The sequence below is a fragment of the Agelaius phoeniceus genome, chromosome 1 (genome assembly GCF_051311805.1).
Source record: "Agelaius phoeniceus isolate bAgePho1 chromosome 1, bAgePho1.hap1, whole genome shotgun sequence".
NCBI lineage: Eukaryota > Metazoa > Chordata > Aves > Passeriformes > Icteridae > Agelaius > Agelaius phoeniceus.
The window spans coordinates 101,089,599-101,107,569 of record NC_135265.1 but is presented as its reverse complement, the minus strand read 5'-3'; the positions used below and the strand labels follow the sequence as shown (position 1 = coordinate 101,107,569).

Here is a 17,971-nt window from a genome sequence, read left to right as displayed (position 1 = left end):
TTGCTGATTTAAAGCAAGTGTTGGTCTTAATGCTCACATCAAGAAATTTGGCACGCCAAAAAGAAAAAACAAATACAATTGCTCATTAGGACCTTCTTGTCCCAACTCCAAGCCTGCTTTATCCTAAGAGAAGGCAAAAAACCCCAAATCCAGCCAACTTGCTCCAAAAACCCCAACCATACAACTCTCTTTTGGCTTAAATCACCCAAAGTATCATGTTCTTCCCTGCCAACATGAGTGCAATAACTACAAAACAAATGCCTGTTTTTTCTAGTGCTTAAAATCAAGTTTCTAGCCTCTTTCTCTGAGATAAATAGCTAAATAATAACAAAACAAAGGGTTTTGTTCTCTCTTCAGTGCAGAAGCAATAAAATGCCTGTTTTCCATTCACCCAAGCTTCCGAAAAGCATCCTCCTAGTGCCTTCTTTCCAGCCTTTACACAAAGCCAACTGAGAGCAGCATGTGAGGCTCTGCCACTGTGTGCAGCTGCCTGCCCTTAGCACAATCCCTGAGCTCTCTGTCCTTGTCAATCCCTCAGCTACATATTCCTCCTGAGAGGGTTTAGTTTGGATCTCCAAACAACTACTCGTGGTTCTGCTCAGTGCTGCCAGTTTGCTTTGCCTCCTCACATAAAATCCCTAATTTCCTATGCCTGCTACCTTTCTATAGCATCCAGGCTGCCCTATACATTCCCTTCAGTAAAAGCTCTGCCAAGCTCAGTAGATTCAAAGAATTTATCTCTTGGGACCACTTGATTCAGTTGCACAGACTAGTGTGAGTTATCTGAAAGGCTGCTAGGTTAAAACATTCAAATCATTTCCCACAATTCTGCATACCCAGCCCACGCATGAAGAAGCTTTGGAATGCATGGCCCAAAGTTTGCAGTGAGGCAAACCTGAAACTACATGAGAAGTGCCCTGAAGCCATCACCCAGAAGAATACTGCTTTTGCCATTCTGTTATTTCATTAAAAATATTTACAAATTGATCGCTTAAAACACACTCAGGGCCATGCATCCTGCAGACGATAATCTTTTGAAAGCTACCTCTCAGGAGTGCTTCAGTACTTCAATACAATACTATTTAGAGACATTGGAAGTAAATGTTTTAAACAAAAAACCTATTGTAAAAAACCTTTTACTAAAAAATGCAAAACATGCTCTGTCTTCAGACCAATCTTTGGGATAAATATGATATCCTGCCTTTTAGATGTGAATCTTCAGGGGTCAGCACAATCTAGCAGACACTGTTTATTTCTTCGTATCAAATGGCCTTATCTCACTTAAATATTTTTCTAAAATACAGCATGCAACAGTACCCTAAGCAAAAGGGAGCAGAAAATAGTATAATGGGAGCACAGTAGTCAAGAGCATACTAAAAAAAATACATAGATAAAAGAAAGTGATTATTATTTTGGACAATTAATGGTATTTTTAAATCAATTCTATGACCTTTCCTCCAAATGCTTAATTTATTTTTATACTGTTACTGGCACTGAAATAAATGCGCCAAAAGAAATTTTGCCTCAAGCCCAAAGCTCCCTCTTGAATAATTCAAAAGCAAGAAGATCACAGTGGCTTAATTAAAGGGCCCTCCCTCAGTTTCTTTATTTTTCTCATGTTGCTGTTACAGGACAATATGCCTCTGTAAGGAGTTAATTTTGTAGCACCTATGCTGCTTCTATTTTCTTTGCCAATGCAATTATACCATTATAAGTGACTCTGGACTAGCAACATTGACAACTGAAATGCACATTGTTTTTTACATAGTTGCTATCAGCAAGATAAACTTAGCACACTCATATTCAGTGATTTACTTCCAGGCAAGAACTAGAAAAGGCAAAACTTCCACAGCCACTTTTCCTCTTAAACTCTCTCCTGAATAGGCTGATGGATTGTGATGCTCTAACACCTCAGAGAATTAGGGTCTCCACAATTTATAGAGGACCAGCACTCATAGACTCTGCCATTGGACCTTTTCTTTCACCCTGGAAGGTGTAACATATTTTACCCCAGCTAAATCAGTCAGACTAATGAAGTTCTTCCCCACCCCACAAGTCCTGCTTCTCTCATACCTGTAGAGCACTAGAGCTACAAGAACACCCACAGTGCCTATTTCAAATGAGCTGCAGATGCACAACATAAAAACTGCAGAAATAAGTTGATCTGCTGTTTTGAACATGGTCAGTGTGTGCAGTCACTGGGAATCAGCAGCACACAATACTACATGAGAAAACTGCCCATCAGTTTTGCATGTCACCATTAGTTTATCTGTCCACTGAAACACGTATCCCACACATGATGTAAGTAATACAGGGTGTCCTGGGAAGCTACACTGGAAATCCCTCATGGGTTATCCCCTGTGGGATGCTGGCATCACATGGAATATAAATCAAACACTTGCACCTTACAGGCATGATAGAAGATGTCATGTGAGCCTGTGTAAGAATGGCCTTCACTTTTAAAGTAGCTAAAGGAGCCTGCAGAGATAAAAAGCTGCCAGCAACACCACAAACATCCAAGCCTACATGGGTAGAAAGGATTCTGACAAGATGAACCTTGGCCAAATCCTAACGTAAGACAAGCTGCTGTCCTGGCTAATTTTTCTGAGCAGATCTACTGCCTTTACCAGGCTGACAGCAAATCTGAAAAACCCATCACAGCCTTCTGTGCACTTAGCAGTTTTAACACCTGGAGAAGAGGGGAGGTTGAGAGTTGGAGAGGGAGACTCAGGCAGATCCCTCCAGCTTTGGCCAGGTCAGGCAGCACTGCTTTGCTGAGTGCTGCAGTTAATCTGCAGAGCAGAGAAGATATGGGTCCTTTTTGTAATTGTGGCTCTGCTCTTTTCCTACTTTGTTTTGGGTCTCTACAGCTTTACTGTGTTAATTGACCATTACCCTGATTTCCAGTCATTACTTAGAACTTCAAATTAATCTGATCAAACAGAACATACTTTGTGAGAGTAAACACTCATTGATCTACTTTAGTCTCCAGGGTATATTTTAGGCAGCACAGGCTCACACAGATTCTTTGATACTTCAGATGTATTCTTTCTTACAGAATGCTTTTCATGTTTTCAAACTTGTATTTTTTATGGAATAACTGAAGCTCTATCATGACAAACTCTGCCTTTTATGCATTATGGGCCACCATTACCACCAAAGAATCCTTCCACCTGCACTAAAGCATGGAACTTTATTTTTACCTTTGTATAAATTATTTATAATAATCACAGCATAAAAAAGACAGAGGGAAAAAGTCCCTGCCCTACTGTGCCTCTTTTAGATGCATAAGGGCCCACACACAAATTTCAGGTGTATTCTAACCTCCCCATAAAAATAATCTGAACACCCCATCTGTGTTTCCTGTTTTTGTTGGACAACTCCTTGGATTCCTCAGACTATTTTAGACCTTAGACAGGTTATACCAGTATAATTAAGTGAATTATGGGTACAGGGTTTTTAAACCAGTGTAAATGTGCTACTGTGAGCCATAAATCATTGCAGGAAAGGTCATTTGGTTGTGTCTCCCAGCCTGGAGTAAGACACTCCAATCTATCTAAGCCCATACTGATGGAAGGAATGTTTCCAATAATAATTAAAGTAAGGCAGACAAAAAGTTCTTCTTTTTAAATGAAAGAGCAAGGTCTTGAGGGACAACTTCCTTGCAACTACATCAGGTACAAGCCCTTTATATCAAAGCCCTATTATTATTGTTAAATACTTTTATTTTAATACCAGCACATGGAGATATTGCTCATACATTAAAAACACTCAAACATGCAGAGACACTCCTGCTTAATTTTGCACAGTCTGTCCTCAGCTCAGCTCTGTGGGCCTGCACAGCACAGGACTTCCAACACTGGCTCTGGCCACGACTCAGCCAGGAGCACTGTTTATTCTGCACCTGCACAATTGTGTTTGTAGATGAAGGAACTGATTAAAGGACAAAGGCAAACAAATAAACTTTTGGGATGCTTTGACAACACATAGGTGACAAAGGTCCCAGCAAAGGTGACAGCACAGACATGAGAAACACACTGTTTTGAATGAATAGCCACGATGCACGAGGCTTGCCTGGACAAGAAAAAAGCAGCAGGTTTACTGTATTTCTAAGACAATTCCCAGTTCTCTCAAAGCACAGTGAAAGAATAAGAAAAGGCCTGTAGATGGGTCCTATTCAGCCAAGATCCATCTATTCCTTTGCTAGTCCAATCTCAGTGATTGTTTTGTAGGAGTCCCAAAGGGAATGGTTGAGCACATGCTCACTTCCTGAGCATAGGAGATGAGCCCTGGTCCTTGTGACTTCACTGCTGAACTCAGAGCTCCCACTTCTGTCAATGCAGCAGAGAGAAAAGGGTGGCCAGGAGGTGTGCTGACACAAGCTGTCCACCTGGTCAGAGCAGCACCATGAAACTGCACCTTCAGAGGCCCACACTGCCCAGGGGCATCCACCCAACGGTGTCCTGTCATTGCAGTGTGAGATGGAGCTGTGTTTACAAAGTCACTCTGGGAGATTTTGGGGTTTCTTTCTAGCTGACAGTCCCCAAAGAGTTAAACTGCAAAAAAGGAACAGCCAAAGGAGAACCTGCCTTCCTCAGAACTTAAGAGGTACAAAAACTAGATGGCTGCACTTTCAGAGACCCAAACAGATGGGACAGGAGGTTTCCCAATATAACAAAGGGGGTCTCAGACAGCCGGTCTATGTGACTGAAGATCCCCAAGTGGAATATGATAAATTTTTGTTCAAGCCAGCAAGTACTGTGAGCATTTTCACAAATGGCCAACGTTGCTGCATTCCTTTTTAATATAAAATGAATTGGCAACATCTGGGACTTTACCATCTCAGTAAGTTTCCAACTCATCAGCATCTTCACACAGAGTTACAGCATACACTGCAAGTTGCTTGTTTGGAAATGAAGCATAAATTTCAGGCTCATACAAAAATGTTTAGGCCAGCCCAGCCTTAAACTGAATTACACTCACAGAAAGCTGCACATTACTAAGCTTGTACTGGACAAAATTATGGGGTTTTGAATTCCTTTACATGAACTCTTTAACTGTCTGTCATAAACAAATACCCTGACTTGTTTTTAACTGCATTTTCTGGTTCCTCTCTGACAGGTTCCCATATTATACTTACATGGGGTCACAGCATCTATATGATAATAGTCCTCAGACTCAGAAGGGAGTCTCCAAAATACTTAGATCTAAATGTAGATCTTCTTATCCTGCCTATAATTGCAGTGAGACAGGACATATTTTTCTTTTCCCCTATAATCCTACACATGCCATTGATGGTAGATCTGTTCTACTATCAGAGTACTCAAAATAAAACAGAGGCAGATCAATATCACCACTGTAAATTTCAGCCATACCCTTGAACTACCAAGACATATGAGTCACCTAGACATCCAAGTTTTTCATATCATCACCATGCTAATGATTAAAACTGAAATGGGAGAGAAGGAGTGTTTGAGGTTGAGAGAAACAATTTATTCTTCCTCTTTGCAAAGCACAAACATAATTTTTTACCAATAAAAATATTACAAACTGCATCCTTGTTTACATTTCTTATAGCGAGAAAACACAATACTGACTATGCTGCTCTAAAAAAAAAATTCATGCAAATTAAGTCAGCATGGAGATTTTCTATGTATGAGTTTTGTTTACGATGGGACCTGGGCCACTAATTCACCTTTGTGAAGCAGCACTTGCATGACAGTTAATTTTTGGTCAGAATTAATAAACACCATTACTGAACTTCTTACAAGCAATTAGGAAAGACCTGGGACCCAAAGCCATCGAGCACCAGAGACCATCCACCTGCATTTGTGTCCTAGACAAGAAGGTGTGGCTTAGCTACAGATATTAAAACCTGAGTTAACTTTTGGGATGAAAGGTGAACATAAGAAAGAGAAAGATACTGGTTCAGGAAGGGTGCTGTCTTCTTTCTGTACCTTCTACAAGACCTGCAGAAAAAGGCAGCAAGGCAGTGACAAAGGTTAGTGCTGTGACTTGCAGGCACAACTGACAGCACCCCTACAACACCTCTGCTCTGCAGAAGGGCTGAAGCAAAGTCTAGTACTGGCAGTGGTCATTTGGCTACAATGATGTTCAAATCTGGAAGAAATGACAGGCTAGGATGGCAGTTCAGCCCAGCAAATACCAGCACAGAATAAAACCTGCTATCAAAGCCTTATGAGGTTACCTTTACATGCAGAATTAGAAAGGGGTGTTGGCCTAGACTGAAGTATAATACTGTAACTGGGTTTAGGGCTGGGGCTCAAGCCAGCAGATATTGATAAATCGCAGCTTAGAAAGTGCCTCAGGGTTAACAGGAAGATGTTGTTGGTTTAAACCATCTGCCTGCAGAGATCTGTGGGATAAGGAGTGTGATAATGTAAAGATTAGGAGTGGAATTAGGGTTTGAGCATACTCTGGAAGAGGTTGATAAACTACATCATCTTGTCTCAGTATCAGGGAGGGCCCCACGCTGTGATAAAGGTGCCACATGACAGGACTTCCCACACCCTTAGCAAGCCCAGCACTGCCCAGCATGCCAGGCCTTCCCTGTGTATTCTCTGTTGACCAAGGCTTCCCAAGGTGTATGTGTGCTGCCAACCTGTGCTCCTGATCCTGGGATTACTGCACTGTGTACATGCAGAGCCAACCTGGCACTCCCCACACGTACAGATTTACAGAGCACAGTGTGTACACACAGTGGATGGGGTGGGGAGAGGGACTCAAACAAGGAAAGCATCTGTCTGAAAATGTCCAGTCTTTGCTGTCTCCATTTCTCCCTTCTTTTGCAGCAGGATTGGCAAATCAGAAATATATCAAAGACTAAAAGCCTCTGGTAACCAATGTCTCCTCTCTTGACAGATGCATTTTTAAAAACAGTAGGTTTTTAAAAGTCTGGGCAGCAGCTTGGTCCTGCCAAGGAAATCAGAACCTAAATCAGCCAAATATACCAAGAAGCAGCACAAAAGCTTGTCTGTGTCTTCCCCACTGGCTTTGCCAATGATAATCTTGGCAGTACTATTTAGCACTTACCCTTTTCCCCATTCTTGGGAATCAGTGTTTGCCATATTACTCAGCATTTTCCAGGCTAGGGGGAGGGTGCAGGATTGACCTTGTTTACTTCACATTACAGAAAAACCTCACATATCTTAACTACCTCTGTGTTTTTTAATCACAAAATATGCTCACCCAAGTTAGTGATTCATGGTGAAAAGTTCAGTTTTAGTGGCCGGACAAAGACAGTTTTTGGAGGAGGAACCATATAATCACTTTTCAAGGACGAAATAATTTCCAGACCAGAGACTACATAGTTAAAAACCTTAAAAATCAGTATTAGTAGCACACAGGCCATCACTACCATTTTCCAAGCTCGTGATGTAGAGAATGCAGGGGAGGCAAGAACAACAGTTCTCAATTCAATGAGCAAACCTGCTTCAGCATTCACTACAAACTGTGGAGGAAAAAGCTTTGCAGTGAGTCTTGCCAAGAGGATCTTAAAATAATTGAACCTCATGGTCACAAGACCACACATTACTGTTGTGAAACAGTCACTGGGTAAATAAGGGTGTAGCCTCTAACATTTTACCACTGCTGAGGGGGGGGATAAGAGAAAGCCACATGCAGAAGATGGTCTGACCCATAAAAAGGTATTAAGTCAAGAAAAAAAAGATCTTGCAAATTTGCAGTCATGTCAAAATATGGCAGAACAATGCTGCCATTCTAGTCCTCTCAATGCAGTAATAACACTGAGCATGGAATAAAGGTAATTTGCAGAGTTAAGCCTGCAGCACATAATTAAGGCAAAAATAACAACAGAAGTAAAAGAGAATTCCAAGGGATGTAGGAGTAAAAGTCAGGATGATGTACAAATGACAGCTGACCAGTTCACTAAGATGAAGTCACAGAAGCAATACATGTCCAGGATGATATAAAACTATTAACAAAATAAGATGAAGAAATTTAAGGTAAGATGCTGATTTTAAAACATAGAAACAGGCAGATAGCTCAAACTAGCAGAGATATTAACAAAGCCAAATGAAAAGGCCTTAACCATTGAAACCTGCTGAATTTTCTTATCACTTTTGATTTCAGGGATGTCTACACCAGTGTACCTAAAGGAGTTCAGCAAAGTTTTCCTAATTTATCTTTTATTGTTTGCAGAAATCAAGTAAAGAACTTGCAAAACAATCACTTTCACAAAGCCACTGTCTTAGCTCTGTGTATACAAAGGTCTTGTCTGCCTCTGCACTAAGTGAAACTTTCATTTATCAATCTTATCAAAACATTTATCAAAAACTTCAGCTGTCACCAATTCACAGCATTTTGCCAAACTCAAGGAAAAGGAGGAATGTATCCCATCAATCTTCTAAATTTCTTCAAGAATGTCTGGAGCAGCTTGCATGGGGGCTTAGCAGGGTGCAACTGCCCCCTCTGGGTGTCAGAGAGAGGCAGAGGGACGAGAGAGCAAAGCACCTGCTCACAGCAACTCAGCAAGGCTGGCAGGGGCAGGGCTTGAAGGGCAGAGCACTTCAGCCAGCCAGGCCCTCCCCATCACAGGGAGCAAAGGAACATTTCCTTCATTTCTCCCTCTGGCCTCTGCTTTTCTAAGGGAGGGTGGAAAAACAAAGGCATTAAGCATTAATCAATTCTTCTGACGCAAGGAGGATGCAAAAGCATCTTAAAGTTACTCCCTCTCCAGTTTCCTAAGAGTTTATTTCTACTGTTAACCCAGCAGAACTGAAGCATTTTAGTGGGGTCTCTTTCCTGTGTCAGTGTGTTCTGATGGGCTATTTGGGACATTCCTTTAGTCTCAGCTTCCACCATGACACTTAATTTATGTGGTGCACTAAGCTCCTGGTCCTTAGATATGACTTGCATTTATGAAGAAGCACTATAAATGGCTCAGTCCTCAGGTAGAAGTTAGCATAATGTTTTCCAACCTATATTAATATCAGATTATTTATAAGTTAAACCAATTATGCTATTTTTTTTCAACCACGCTTATTAATACCTCTGTCTGTAATAAGAGCTCACTGGGCTCTAAAACATGCACACATTACTCTGTAGAAAAGGTAATACTTTTAAATGATTATTCACAGTCACCTAGATAACATTAAAGAACTTGTCACAATTAAAATTCATAAGCTGTATTTCTGAATTTCACAACTCAGGTCAAGAACTGCAACCATAATGATCACCAGTGAAATACTGTGTTCTGACTCACTCCATCCAAATAAGCTACTGGTACAAAAGCATTGCTGTGCTTCAGGAAGGAAGGGTGCCAAGTGAAGGAACTGATAAGAAATAATTACCCTAATAACCTGCTAATGAAAAGGTGAATTAATTGAAACACACCATGAAGTATCCAAGAGTACACAAAGTAATTCAACAGATGTTTACACTGCAAGGCTGACTATCCAGTGCAGGGATTAAATCAGATTGTGATGTTAATGGCACATCCAATGCTAAAGTTGATAATGGATTTTCTGTTGCCTACTGTCAAGCTTGAAATAATGCTGCATGTCATTTTCACAAACAAACCTTATAAAAGGACCAGGGAAATCAGAAAATCAGTATCACACAGAATAATAATGCAGAAAACAGTTTTCTCATTGACAGAACTATCATATAAACTGCCCACTACTGTACCTTCATGACATCTTTATAGGAGTGAATGGCCTCAACTTCTTCTTTGTCATCATCCTCATCCTCCACTCCTTCATCCAGAGCATCATATCCTTCATCCCTACTCCCATCTGTTTCTGTGGCATTAGTCATGTAGTCAATAAGCTGCTCCAGTGGAGGACTTAATTCCCTCTCTTCATTTTCCTTCAAACCATAGTCCAGGGCTTTATATATAATAATCCCTAGTGATTCAATAACCTGTAAAAACAAAGAAGAAATATATATTAATGCCATTTACATGAATGAAGAGGTCAAGTGAGGAATAACCTTTTCTGGTGTTTGTATAACAGACCCAGCAACTGAGAGGGCAATAACCATCAAAATCTAAGAGAAAAATGATCTGCTAATACCTATAGTAGCACTTGCGTAGGCACTTAAGTAATACAGCATAGAACAAGCAAGAGCAACTAATACCACATACCTACAGCTTTCTTATTTCAATATTTGAAATAAAAATTCATAATTTAAAAACAAAACAGGACCTTTTAAGGTTATTTTCCCTTTTTCCTTCTGATACTGCAAACCTCAAAGTAACATTACTCTACTTTTTAAGACTATATTGCGCACACATAATTTTTTTGTGGGGCAGGCAGGAAGAAATTCAAAGAAAGAATAAACTAACATGAGATGCCTTCTTTTTCTCACAGCTTAATGACACTTGGAAACTGCCCTTCAGTTTGTGCCTCTTCATTGATCTGAGAGGTGTCTGGACACAGCTGTGGATGTCCCAGCATTACACACTGAGCACAGGGACAGCAGCCCACAAGGACTCCTTCGCCTGTTGCACAGCTGTGGAGGCACACATTTGCCACTGAAACTGCCAACAACTGTATTCCATAGTGATGAGGTTGTACCTCAATTTTTCATTGAATTGAGGCTTCTTATTTGTGCCCTGTCAAGAGCAAAGCAAACCAATGACCTCTTACTCAGTGTGAGCTAGGAAAAGATTGTCCTGAACATCCCGCAATGATAAATGCACATTTTCTCTCTTGACATTATTTTCCTTATGAGCACTATCAAAGCCTCTGGAATGTTAAAGATGTAAATAATGGCATTTCAAACAGGAGTTTGAAAATGGGTATTAATGAAGAGGGAAGGGAAAATGGGATTGCAATAGTAAACCACAAGAAGGTAATGTCACTGCTGGGAGATCCTTGTCTGACAATGGAAGTAGGACTGGAGTTATTGCATGTAATCTCTGATCTTCCTTGTATGTTGGGACAGATAGCATGTCACACAAATTAGCAGACTCCAGTGTAGGAGTAGTTGGCACAGCAGCAACTTTAATAACAGGAGCATTTCTAAATATACCAAACCTTGTCATCAAATGACATTTTCTCTAATCTGCCTTTCATTACAATCCTGGTCGACACACTTTTTACTGCAGAGTTTTGAAATTCTTTTTCAGGAAATAGGATAACACAAAGGGATTCTTAAGACATTAATTTTTACTCTAGTTGCTTACTTATTTCAGCACAACAAAGTATTTTTGGTCTGAGAGGCTGGAGGTTAGCAAAGACTTAAAATCATTTCCCATTAGTTTATTTAGACAGACAATTTAATGATTGCTGTAGTCTGACAGCTTTACACTTGTGTACTTCATTCCTCTGCTGGGATTACTTTACAGTGCAAATTCACTTTGCAAGACAGTGGCTAATAAACAAAAAGCAAATTAAAACCCCAATATATAAACCACTTTATTTTATAATTTATTTCCAATAATTTTGTTAACTTGGTTCAATAAAAACATTTTGCACATGCTAAACCCTTGAAATATGTTTATACATATTTATGTTAAAATGCAGCTAGGGAAAGTGATTAGGCAAATTAGTGAAGAAGAAAAACCTGTATGTGTTTTTTTCAGTTCAAAGAACAGCTTCTGTCTTGGGGAGTGCTATTGAGACAGGAAGGTATGTCAGGGAAGCATCACTGTTTTCTTGCTCTGCTCTTGTACCCTTCCCCTGACTTCTGTCACGACTCACTCTGGAGACAGGACACTGCACCATATAGATCTTAAAAAAGCTCTAAAATATTAAACTTGCATTTGTAGTATATCTTGCTCACTTTTTAAGGAAGCTGTTTTGCAGTAACTGTCTTGTAAAACTTGTATTGTTAAAAAAAAAATAAACTGAAAATGTGGAATCACACAAAGTAAAATATATTAATTCCAACGGTAGACATGTGTTTCCTGTAATTCAGGTGCTGAGTACAATCCCAACATACACCCCTTCAGCAACTGAAAGGGAACAAAGAATAGCAGTTTGAAGGAAACTGACATCAAAATGAAGTATAACTGAATAATCATTTTGATACTTTGAGCACCTGGGAATAAACACAAAGCGAGTAATTTCTAACTTTAACAAAAGGTACATTTGAAAGAGCTTAGCATACATGAAGACTGAAATGTCCAGATCAGATGCAAAGAAAATTATGTCTTGTGTCATGCAGTGATGGCTGCTGAACACAGCTTCTGGATTTTGCTACCAAAACTTAAAAAAAGTAGAAGAGGGAATGGATAAAGAAAGTGCACTCTCTCTGCCTTCTTCTGTTTGGGAAGAGGATTAAGGTATTCAAAAGCACTGTGGCTAAACCTGGATGATAGCTGCTGCTCTCTTTGATGTACCAGCAGTGGGCTTCTGCAGCTCAGGAATATGGTTTGTGCATTTTTATGTGCTATGAACACATTTTGTAATGCATGCAAAGCTGACACAAGAGAAAAGGCTGTAACAGCAGCACCAAGTCAGAGCTGCAGTTCAGTCTCTCAGCTCCTTAGTTTAGGACATGCAATCCAAGCCATATTTACTCATTGTCTGTATCACAGATTCTGCTTGCTGAAAGACAAAACAGCAAACAACTTAACTAAGTAACTTTGCTGTGACTTGCATTGAAACTGAAACCTTCAGTGCTTCCAGGAGTATCAGTTTACCAAGGATCCTGTAAACTACACAATTGCCATACAACTATCAAACAAAAGTCACAGAATTGTCAATGCTTCTTCCCATGGATAAAACTACTGATGCAATTTCATACAAAAAAAACTTTTAGGTCTATATAACTAGAAGCAAAGTATACAAGTCAACTGATTGCTACTTCAGTGCATGTGTGCTGTCACTTTACCTGTAATACAAATCAAATAAAAACAAAAAAGAAAAAAAGGAAAACCTTTTCACAGCTAACTGGATGAATTGATAAATAAGAGGGATTTTTGAGTTGGATAATCAGGGACTGTCACTTTTAAAATTTTTTTTAAAGCATAAATTATTTACAAAGAAATCACATGTTCTAAACCCTATTGTTAGCCAATTTAGCAGAAAATAAAAACCTCTAGCACCTAGCAAGTGACAAGCACTGATACAGTCTTCAATTATATGTGAAAACAGATATATATAAGAAAAACAAGGGTAAAAATGGACCTAGCAAAGCTTTTTTAAACCACAAAGTTTCACATTTACACCCCAAAACAAGTGTATAACACTGAAATAAGTGTCATTAGTAACACTAAATAATGCTGCTTAACTCAGGTAAAAAAAAAACAAACAAACCTTGAATTTTAGAACACATTTGCTCCTGATTGATTTAAATTTCAGCAAAGACCTGACCTCTGGAAATCAATCAGCAGATAAATAAATTTTAAAAATAAACAAGGAAGCCTGTATTATTAAGCTTTACACCTTCTCATCAAGTTCTTTTGGAAGTCATGGCTTCAGACCAAAGAAAACCCCAACATACAAACATTTCCCACATATTAACTTGTACTTTGCTGTGCTGAAATCATTAGTGAAAGGGCAACTTTGTCCCACTGTGAGCATTCCTGCAGTTTCTACACCAGTCTGGACTCATGCAGTTGTTTTATAATAGACTGTGATAAAGTTGCTGGAACACTTTGACTTCAAAAACAATGTAAAAACAATATCCACACACTCCTTTTACACATATGGCAAAAACAAAACCCAAATTATTTCGTTTCTTTTCATGCGCAAACACTGCCCATACTTCCATTCCATATACCTTCCTCCAACACCCTAAGGAATGCCTCTTGGACAGGGGTTCATCAGTGTTTTAGGTTTTTAATATGACCCAAATTAGACTCTTCCAATGAACTCTGCCAGTTTAACATTCTTGAGCTCTTCAAATATACAGCCTTTGTACAGGAACCAAAGAGGTTTGACACTTGCAAAAGTGCAATTATTGCAAGTACTTCAGTTTGAGAAAAAGCCTATTTTCCCCTCAACATACACATCTCCCTGAACAGGCAGAATCCACATCTCACAGCACACACAATGGGGCACTGTCTGAGCTTTCATCCCCTCCTAGGCCTGCCTCAATTTTTAAACACACAAAGCCCAAAGACAGGCTTGTACTTAGAGCAGCAAAGGACTGTTTTCAGCTCAAATGCCTGTCCCTCCCTAAAGTTCTCCCTTGGTGAAAAGCCACTCAGGTGGCTTTTTTTAGGTCCCTAAACTTATCATCCCTAAAGATGCTGTGAAGCTCCAGCTCCTAAAGTGAGTTAACTAACTTTGAACTTTCCCACAGGGACCTCAGATATGGCCACCAGCCACAGCAAAATTTGCATTACTACTGCACTTTTATGAATTCCAGTAGTTTTTTATTAAAAATATGCAGTACAATAATTATTTTTAAGTGCTTCCATATTTTACCCACATCTCCAACACACTTAATGAAAGAGAATCATTCTGCCTCATGGTGAGAGTGCTCAGAGTTCAGGACTGGCACTCCTTAGGGCAAAGCTCCTCTCCACCACCAACTCTGCTATGTAAAAACTAACCTGTCCTAATGCTGACTTTCAATTAGCCTGCCAGGAGCTCCACACCATGCTTCTGACACCATAACATGCCGTATAAACATAGACACAGACACCCTTGAAGTCAAGAGTTAGGTATCTTAAATTATCTGTGACATATTAGAAGACAAACACACACAAGTTTTTGTGCTCAATTTCTGCAATATGGTCCAAAGAACTGGCATGTTAAAATCTTATGCAAAACCAACTTGATCTTCTCTAGCTGGATGATAGAGGGTGAAAGCTTTTGCTCTGGCTCTCATTTCCATTTTTAACAAAGTAATTTGTTGTTTCTTCAGCATTCAATTCTGGAACTGAAAAACACCAGGCTTTTAGGAAAGGTGAACAAATAAATGAGTTAGGATAACGCCATGCACATTTTTTTGGTTATTTAGCTCATCCTGAGGTGCCCTACATAACTCTCAGGAGCACCTTGTGGGAAAACATGTCCAAATAGGAGACTACCAGAGATGTGCTACTGTCACTGCACACCACAGGTACATTAATGTAGTTTTCACCAGAGCATTCCCAAGTGGAAATGGGGTAGCATTACCCAGGTTTTAATGGCAGGGGACACTGCTAAATTTAAATGTGACCTTCACTAAATTAGAGCAACGTGCAATGGACTGTCAAATGAGAATAGCAAAAAAAATTCCAAGTGCTTCCAGAAAAGCAGCAAGGATCTGGACTACTTCCAACAAATCAAATTAATCATTCATTTCCAAAGAATATAGACATAAGATACAGAATTATTTAATTTCTGTGTGATGTTGTTTTGCTACTGAAATAACAAGGTACTGCTTTCTGCAATATAATGAGCCTTGCTTCTTAAGTCAAAGGAGTAATGAAAGCAAAGAAAAAGAAAATCAGAGTATGTCAGGTCTAATAGAAAATAAATATGAGACAAAATTAAATAAATCCTTTTAATTATATTCAGTCTCGTTTAGATACATTCATAGTTCAGAAAATTTCTCTACCATATTCAGAAATCTTTTTCAAAATGGTTTTATATCCTGAGTCTTTGAATGCACTAAGTGGGCAGACAGACCTACTTACTGAATTCTTTGTACTCTTCAGGTGTATGTTAAAGAGATTCAGTGCAAGAGCTTTTGATCAAAGACACAGAACAAGCCTAAAACACACAAAGGGGATACTAGCTTTTTTTTGTTTTGGTTTATTATTAAGTGAATATGTGAAAACTGAAGCAGTTAAATGTTGTTGGACACAGTTGCCTCTTGGAGTGTAGCAGTAATGTAACTATAAGTTTATTAAGGATCAAGTCTAAGACAACTCTTTGATTTATTCAAAAGTTCTGATAATTATAAACATGGTTTTTAGTTGTTAAAGTTGCACTATAGATATTATCTCAGGAGAACTATAATTTATTAGCATAAATGAAAGCAGAATTTTTTTCTATTGTATCAGCCTCAATTTACATTTTATCTACAGTGTTTCATTTTAAACACTGAAACAAAACTGTCAATTTTCTCCTAGCTTTAGTTCAGACATTATAATCCCCAAGATCATGACAAATCATTACTTTGTTACTGCAGACTTTATTCAACCTGAAGGAATTTCACCATAGTGACAGTTCATATCCAGAGAAAAAATAAAAGTTCTCTAATTTAACTGTGGAGACTCTAGCAATGGCTGAAGCCTCAGTAAAAGCATTAAATGCAAGAATTAAGTAACCTAGATGGTGAAAGTAATTTGAAAGTTTTGAAATACTCCTCTATTCATATCAGGCTTCAAATACAGGTCATGTTAGCCTGATGCCATTAAATAAGGAGAATATGTTTTTTTATCCTAAGTTAAAGACAAAAAATCCAATCATGTCACAAACTTCTAGTTCTGTTGTCTTTTTTTTTTAATTTTATTTTATAAAACATAGCTAAACATATACATATAGTTTTTTATAGAAATAGAAGGCAATCAGGTGAACATTCCAGGTGAGGAAACAGAAGGGGCAAAGACTTCAGCTGACTTCCAAAAACATAACCAGGCCGCAGAAATGCCAGTGGGTTCAAACTGTGTAAGAGACAGAAATTGCCATTTATCACATCCGCCTTTTGAATAAAGCTTTATCTAGATTACATGAGAGTACCAGATTAACTGCAGCAAAAGATTTTGCAGTGAGGGAGAGAAGTAAGCAGCTCAAGCAGAACTGGTACAAAGGAGAGTGAGACTAGTTCAGTAGCTCTGATGCTGAGAATTCGTGTGTGACTGGTTTAAGTTTGGCTGACATTGCACACCTGCCTATGGTCTGCCAGACAAGATATAGAAGATAGATAATAAAGAGTTTACCAGAGCTTTGATTCAGTTCAATTTATGGTAGTCATGAAGCAATGCAAAATCAATGCCACTTTTATTCAAAACATCTACACAGTTTAACTGCTCTACTCAGAGAGTCGGTCTGCATGAATTTTTCAGCCTTCCCCATGGCTTTTATGTCAGCCATTACAGCTGCCTGCTATAGGCTTGTCCCTCATTTAATTAATCCAAAAATTAAAGTGAGTAAACACCTGCTGCAATATAAAATATTTGTTCTCCTCTGAGTTAAGAACTTTCTCACACCTATTTTCACCAAAATTAATGACTACAAAAGCCAAGCAAACAAAATAACCAGGATAATGAAAGCCATTCTTTTAAATACAAATTCTCGATTAGTTAAAGTTTTACATTTCCATGTACATGTTAGAAGCTTTCCAGAAGCAGCTCACAACAGACTTTATAAAAGTTAGGCTGGTTTCACCATATTTGTCAGGGCTATGCCTGCATTTCAAGTGTTTCACAGCTGATGAACTTCACATAGACAGATGAAGCACCTAACAAGTTTACACAGAGTGGGGAACATGACAACTCTTCTGGTTTGACTTTAGCTTTCCTCAGATCCATCTTCCTCCATTCCTGATAAAGTATGTCTTTCTGCCTCCTAACAGACTTCTCTTGTCAGTCAAATTGTCCTAATTCCAAGATTCCATGCATAAAATCAAATATGTCAAGAAAGAAGCCCAAATGTAACCACTCCACAGGTTCCTTTCAAAGTGATGTGCCACAAAAGAAGGCTGGTATGTGCTGCTCCTTTCTAGTGACTGCAGCACTCATTAACCGCACACAAAGCAAACCTCATTTAACACTGCTTGTCTTGGAGGTACCACATACTCATGGCAAGTCACATAACCACCCACAGGAAGGTGTCCTTTCCATCCATGCCAAAGGAGAAACTTCAAAGATGCCTATGGGATGTTGCATTTATCATACAGCCACCTAAGACAAACCATGCCCAGCTACCTCCCCTGCCTTGTGGAAGGTCACTCAGCCATACCTAGGCTTCTTTCCTAAAGAAGCTGATGGGAATTCACACATACAGCCTGTGACCAGAAAGAAAAAAAATCTAAGACTCTTACTGAGAGTTTTTTTGCTAAAAAAATGTAAGGAAACATCATCCTGACATAAGGACATGCC

General features: G+C 39.1%; 1 protein-coding gene across 5 annotated transcripts in view; it reads right to left on the bottom strand.

The window, feature by feature from the left end:
- The window catches only part of SPIRE1 (spire type actin nucleation factor 1), a 126,016-nt gene that overhangs the window by 60,962 nt on the left and 47,083 nt on the right, over positions 1-17,971 (bottom strand). For all 5 annotated transcript variants that reach the window (XM_054644600.2, XM_077183971.1, XM_077183961.1 and 2 more), the window contains exon 3: positions 9,670-9,903. In XM_054644600.2, the coding sequence (XP_054500575.2) occupies positions 9,670-9,903 (234 nt within the window). The remainder of the gene's footprint in view (positions 1-9,669; positions 9,904-17,971) is intronic.